Here is a 7,294-nt window from a genome sequence, read left to right on the forward strand (position 1 = left end):
TGGCACGATCTTGGCTCACTGCAAGCTCCACCTCCCAGGTTCATGCCATTCTCCTGCCTCAGCCTCCCGAGTAGCTGGGACTACAGGCACTTGCCACTACACCCTGCTAAAATTTTTTTGTATTTTTAATAAAGACAGGGATTTCACCGTGTTAGCCAGGATGGTCTGGATTTCCTGACCTTGTGATCCACCCGCCTCAGCCTCCTAAAGTGCTGGGATTAGAGGCGTGAGCCACCATGCCTGGCCCAAATAGGCTTTTTTTGAAAGAGAAAAATAAAACAGCCCGTGAGCCCAATAAGGATCTCCAGGTCAGAGTGCAAATGAGGAATGCCCAACCAGTCAACTTGGTGTAGATCATTCCTTTTAATAGTTAAGTGACATTTTCTCCTTTCCTTTTTTTCCCCTTTCAAACTTCTACTTTGGATGCATTATACCTTTCAGAAGCTTGAAACTAAAAATGACTTTCCTATTGATGTCTCCATTCCTCTCCCAAGGAATGAGGTGCCTTTCTCCTCCTGAATTCTCAAACAGACACTGGTCCCAGCTCCAGGGCCTTCAGCAAGTGGCTACCTTCTCATATTCTGCTTTTTCTCTCTTCTAAAGATGAGCATACAAATGGTGACCTTATAGTATTACTGTGAAAAAGGGAAAAAAAGCAAAATAAACGATTCTGGGCTACATGGAAAATAGTAAGGGGTAATTAATGGTGGTGGTGGCTTTTGTTTCTTAGCTTTGGGTGCTGAAAGAAAGAAAATGGGAAGACAGCTTCTTCTATTTTGTTTGTTTGTTTCTTCATTAAACCATTAATCTCCATAAACAAGGCCTGTTTTTAGTTACAGATTGACTAGGAAAAAATGCATATGCTAAGCCAGATGGGTGAAATTAACAGTTTCATTAAACTGACTTTAAAATAACCAGTTACACAATATCACCCAAGACATTATGCCTTTGCTTTTGAGCAACAGTTGGAATTCACAATTTACCAAATGTGCAAAATGAGCAGTTTTACCTTAGGATTATTATTTTTTATTGTATTTACTACTGCAGAAAATTATTTAGATTATTTTTCAGAGAAAATACTGTTTTGTTATATTTCGGGGGCAGTTTTGCATTTCATGTACAAAAGAAATAACATAGCCCTTTCAAACTGCCTGTGTTTCGATCTGCAAAGTTTTTTTGTGCTAAAGATTTGAGCTTTTTGAAGGATTCCCTTTTTGCTCCTTATTCTCCAGCAATCTCAGCTACCTGGGCACTCCTGCTAATGATTTCTGGGGTTCTGTGCCAGCGCTCGGCAGGGCAAGTGTTTCATTCGGAGCTTCATTTGGTTTGGAGTCTCTTCCTCCTCTGAACCTACAAAGAGCGGGTCCATGGGTACTCTGGCAAAACTGGTCATCTTAGTTAGGCATTTGGCAGAGTAGGTGAGGCAGGGATGAATTGTTAACAAATGTTAATGTTGCTTTGCTGGGAATGTGCAGAGGGGCATCCAAGATGAGCACATAGTTAAAAGTAAACACATGAATAAATGGCAGTGGAATTTATTTTGCAACTCTGAGTGCTACAGTGTCTACTGAATTCAGTGTATTCCAGGTTCTTATCACAGCTAAAGACTGGGTGGAGCAGACTTCTCTCAACTATGCAAAGGGAAAATCCAAGACAAGATTCCGCAGGCTGCTGGTGAAAAAGGGTGTTATCATGCAGATGTCATCCTAACAGATTAGCAGAGGGAAACGGAAATGTTTGAGGATGTTCAATGCCACGTTGTTGGTTATAGCAAAACCACTGGAAACAACCCAGGAGTCTAAAAATAGAGGCCTGGTAGGGAAAATGGTACAGCTATGGAATGCAATACTACTGAAGCATTAGAAAGAATGAGCTTCTGACAGCCCCAGAGAGTTATTCATAATGTGTAGTTAATTTAAAAAAGAAAGTCGAGAGTCAGAATCTACAATGGCATAATACGCCATTTTGGTAAAGAAAATGTGTATGTAGATATGTAAATAGATGTGGATATGAGTTATTGTATATACGAAGGAAAAGTCTCAAAGCCTACATACCAAGCTTTTAATAGTTTTTAATCTTCATTATTAAAGAAAGATTGAGGGAGAGGGGATTTCTGTTTTTATTTTATACAAATCTGCATTGTTTGATTTTTTTTTTTAACAACAAGCCGTTATTTCTCTGGGGAGTTTTAAAAAAATACAGAAAAAGGAACAAACTCCATTCGTTCAGTAAAGTGAATTTTTTCAGCACCTACTGTGCCAGGTACTTGGGATCAAAAAAGCAAAAGCAGAGCCAGGAGGTAGGCAGGAAGGAGTTCCAGGAGCCAGTAGCTAGAGGATGCCTTAGGGCTGGTGGAGGTGGTGGCTGCATCCTTCCCCACAGCTCAGGGTCTGCAAGCACAGGCACACTGTCCCCCTCTCAGGGACACCCAACCCACCCATGTGTCCCCAGGCACCAGCACCCACTCATTGACAACATGTCAGCATTCACAGTATCATCTGTGGGTCCTTCTGATCTCAACTTCCATTTTTAGCGTGGACCTCTGCAAGGAAATCGCCCTTACATAGACCCATCCTCAACCTTCCCACATTGGAGACTCTTCTCTGTTCAATCCTAATGAAGGACTGATAAGAGTGAGTCTCTCTCATTGTCTCCTGAGCTTTAAAAAAAAATAACATTTTGATTTTTGATGGAATGAAGAAAGGAAGAAAAATGTTGGACATAGTTTTTAGGCAGGTGAAATTTTAGTCAAGTTGACATTTAACTTAACATTTAAATCAACATTATTTACATGTACATTTACATTTAACTCACATCCTAAGTTAAATGTAAGTCTTCAGTTAAAAGTTAAGTCTTAAGTTAAATGTAAATAGTATCTTTGTAATCCTATATGGCCTTTTGTAACATAGCATCTAGCATAGTGCTTTGCACATAATAGAAAGTAAACATTCATTGGCTGAATTAACAAGAGATATGAATAATGAAGATAGATTTTAGAAGACTCTAACAGGACATCTAGGGCCATACAACTTGCTTGTTTGGGCTTAAGTGATGATCAGCTTATAGATTCATGGGAGAATTATGTAAAAGGAAGCATCATATAGCAGTTGTGTAAACAAGTCTCTATCCGCGTGGTAAGGTACCTATTAAGGCAACTGACTGACTGTTCATTGAGGGTATGTGCATCAGGGTGACTGTGAACTCTGGCTTTAGTGACCTTCAAGGTGGGTCTCACAGATTGGCTCTGCCTCTTGCCAGCCTTTGTAACTTTAGACAAGTTATTCTTCTCCAGGCCTCAGTCTCTTCATGTGAAAAATGGGGATGCTGGAAATAGTACCGACCTTATAAAAGTGTACCAATTAAATGACATAATTTACATAAGACACTTAACCCAGTACTTGGCCTGCTGTAAACTCTCAATAAAAGTTGACACATTCTTTTTATTTGGAGACCCATGAGAAAAACTGGGGACAAAAGATGTCTAGAAAGCATTCAAAAATAAGGTTCTTTTGCTCAACTTTTTAGAGCAGTGCCTAGGAACTGTTTGTGAGATAAAACACAATCTTCTTTAGAGAGTCTCAGAGGGAGAAAAAGTCTCTCTGGAAGTTTCAGTGGTCCTGGTTTGGTGATGAGTTACACTGAGGAAATTACCCTCTTGAGGCAATTTCTGAGCTACATACAGCACATCGTTTCCCCAGGATACCAGGCTGTCATTTAGTGCCAAAGAAAAGCTATTTACAGAATGACACCATGGCATCCCCAAAGGGTTTAATTTACCTCCCTAGAAGGTGGTATATTTTGAGGCACTGCAGGACCGACCATATCAATAACTCAGGTGCTTTAATTGGCTTTTCCTCTTTTTCTAAAGCCATGTCGATCCCATGGTAATTAATTGTGTGTGCTCTGAATTGTGTTATTTACAGTGCCAAGGAACCAAAATGAATCTGTATTAGAAATTGGTGGGAAGATATTTGAGAAGGCTGTAAAGAGACTCTCTAGCATTGATGGTCTTCACCAAATTAGCTCTGTCATCCCCTTTCTGATGGACTCCAGCTGCTGTGGATACCATAAAGCATCCTACTACCTCGCAGTCTTTTATGAGACTGGATTAAATGTTCCTCGGGATCAGCTGCAGGTAGAGTATTTCATTGCTCCATTAACATCAGTCACCTGTGTTATATTTGCAGCGCAATGCGCTCATGCCCCTGGTAGAACTGGACATGTTGCAGCTCCTTGGAGTCCTTTAAAAATCTTTACACTCAAGATAAATGTCCTAGGGCTGTGTTAAATACAGGATCCTTTCCTTTCAGTGAGTGAAAAAGGGCGCTTCATCCATTTCTAGACAAGGCCTTGGGGGGATGATTGGTGTACCAGCTAAGGAACAGTGTCAGGGCTTGCCAGAACCCCAGTTCTTCAAGAACAGGTGCTTCTTACCAAATTCTTTTAATTACTCTGGCTGGGAGACCGTTATCCATTATCTCACATCACTTTTTAGCTAAGTGAAGTCACTTGGACCTTGAAGCAAAGTATTGCTGCATCCAGCAGTCTGTCATCAAAATAAACGCCATACCAGACGGCTTCATTTCTGGTTTTGAATCCAAATTTATTATGCAACTTGCCTAACATTTAGAATTACATTTTCATAGTGCATTAGTCAGGGTTCTCCAGTGAAACAGAACCAATGGGATTAGATATATATAGGAAGAGGTTTCTTACGAAGAATTGGCTCATGCAGTTATGGAGGCTGAGAAGTCCCACGGTCTGCCGTCTGAAAGCTGAGGGCCAGGAAAGCCAGTAGTGTAATTCCAGTCTAAGCCTGAAGGCCTGAGAATCAGGAGAGATGATGCCATAAATTCCAGTCCGAGGGCAGGAAAAAAAAAAAAAAGAAACAAAACAAAAAACACATGATGTCTTCCTGCCTCAATTAGGCAGGCAGGCAGGCAGAGAGCAAAAAGGGACCAATTTCTCTTTCCTCTGCCTTTTTGTCCTATGGAGGCCCTCAAGAGATTGGATGATGCCCACTCACAGTGGAGAGGGCTGTCTGCGTAGCTCACCTCACCAGTTCAAATGTTCATCTCATCCGGAAACACTCTCGCAGACACATGCAGAAATGATGTTTCATCTGGGTACCCGATGGCACAGTCGAGTTGACACACAAAATGAACCATCGCAATAAGTACTGCTAAATGTTCCCTGATTGCTTTTCGTTTTCAGATTTGCATAGGTGATTGTGTATCCATGGTTAGGGAGGCTCAGACTGTTGAGAGGTGCCCAAATGGTTCCATGTTCCCTTCCAGTGATTTGCTTATGATACCTCTGGCTTACAGATGCTTCTAAATCACAGCATGTTTTCCTGAGCCCCAGAAGCAGTCCCCACAAGGCTGGAATAATGAGAACAGTCTAGTCCCATCTCTGCCACAAAGTGTCTGGTTGACCATGGACAGTCGACTTCCGCTTTCTGGGCCCCTCTTTTCCCAACTATGAAATGAGGTGGTCAGACCAGTCAATCTCCAGAGACCCTTCCAGCACAAACATTCTGAGAGTGTGAGGATGGGACATGGGCCTGCCATCCAGACCCTGTGTCCGTCGATGATGTCGCTGAAACAGAACAGGGGACTTAGGATGGTTGGTTGGTGCCCAAAAAAGTGCTGCAGTAGAAGTCACGAGAGATCCCTGTTTGTACCAGGAAGAGGCAAAAGTCAGGGCTTATTTTAAGCTGTTTGACATTAGGAAAGGCAGCTAGCTGGAAATTTGTAAACCAATAGAAAGCTGGATTGGCTTTTTTCCTAAAGATTCATTTCATTTTATTATTTTTTTAAAAAGGCAAGTTAAATCCCAGCACTTTGAGAGACTGAGGCAGGTGGATCATGAGGTCAGGAGATCGAGACCATCCTGACTAACACGGTGAAACCCTGTCTCTACTAAAAATACAAAAAATTAGCTGGGCATGGTGGTGTGCACCTGTAGTTTCAGCTACTCGGGAGGCTGAGGCAGGAGAATGGCATGAACCCGGGTGGCGGAGCTGGCAGTGAGCCGAGACAGCACCACTGCACTCCAGCCTGGGCAACAGAGCGAGACTCTGTCTCAAAAAAAAAAAAAAAAAAAAGGCAAGTTAACATATTTCTGGAATGGCTAGGATTGTATATAGGAATTGGGTCTGATGACCTCTCAGTGTTAGGATTTTATGACCCTATCTACAATCTCATGAACACTTTGTAAATTTCTTCCTAACAGGGCATGTTGTATAGTTTGGTTGGAGGCCAGGGGAGTGAGAGGCTGTCGTCAATGAATCTTGGGTACAAACACTACCAGGGTATTGACAACTACCCCCTGGACTGGGAACTGTCCTATGCCTACTACAGCAATATTGCTACCAAGACACCTCTTGACCAGCACACGCTGCAAGGAGATCAGGTATGAGAGAGAAAAACAGTTGGGAATGGTTATGGGCCTGTTTACCTGCTTTCAAGGAGTGTCTGCACCTGTGGCTGCTTTCGTTGTTGGCCTTCAGAGGATAAACATAATTGAATGGAGAGAGGAGCTTTCTTGTGCTCTCCAATTCCTATTTCCTGGCTGTGTTCTCAGGATGAATGCAGGGGCAGCCCTACATTTATGCATGAAAAGCTTTTCATTCTTGAGAGGACCGGTATGTGAAGAGTCCATTTGGCCTTGAGCAGATTTTGATTTTGCAAAAAAGAAAGATAGGCGTCTTGTCTTTGTGCCAATACCCTATGAGATGCTGAGGTCTGGAGATATTAGGTGGGATTGAGTCAAATTGAGTGGAGGCAGGAAACTGTAAGGGCTCTTTTCAATGTGTGATGAGCAAGCAATGTCTACAATGGAGACAGGCAAACTTCCTACCCAGCTATGTTCCCCCTGCTGGGTGCTTGAGAAATGTCTAGCCCCATGCCATGAGCCTTGCTACCCCAGTGCTCCCAGGTGACTGACAATAGGATGTGATGATTGAAGACGCCACCCTATCCCAGATGAAGGACTAGATGAGGGACACTAACTCCAGCCCCCAGTTTTGCAGGCTCCCAAATATCATTGATTCATTGGACAAAACAATCAGTGACTCGCCTCTCCCAAAAGACCATAATGTATTACATTAGACCAACTGATGGTTTGTTTCCAGACTTCTTTCGGAGGACAGGGAATAATAGGGTCCAACTAAAAGGTGATAACGTAAGAATAAAAGAAAGCTGCCCTTTGATACAGATCTGCATCGAATAGTGGTAGACAATGAACTGGTTGCTTCTCATAAGTAGTTGTGCGTGTGTGTTTTTTTTTTTTT

General features: G+C 42.3%; 1 protein-coding gene across 1 annotated transcript in view; it reads left to right on the plus strand.

Moving 5' to 3' along the window:
• SEL1L3 (sel-1 suppressor of lin-12-like 3 (C. elegans)) overlaps positions 1-7,294 on the plus strand; it is a 119,021-nt gene that overhangs the window by 56,149 nt on the left and 55,578 nt on the right. Inside the window, exons 10-11 of the mRNA XM_011935640.1 lie at positions 3,924-4,135; positions 6,235-6,414. Of these exons, the coding sequence (XP_011791030.1) occupies positions 3,924-4,135; positions 6,235-6,414 (392 nt within the window). The remainder of the gene's footprint in view (positions 1-3,923; positions 4,136-6,234; positions 6,415-7,294) is intronic.

This window comes from Colobus angolensis, unplaced genomic scaffold (genome assembly GCF_000951035.1).
Source record: "Colobus angolensis palliatus isolate OR3802 unplaced genomic scaffold, Cang.pa_1.0 Scaffold146, whole genome shotgun sequence".
Taxonomy (NCBI): Eukaryota; Metazoa; Chordata; class Mammalia; order Primates; family Cercopithecidae; genus Colobus; species Colobus angolensis.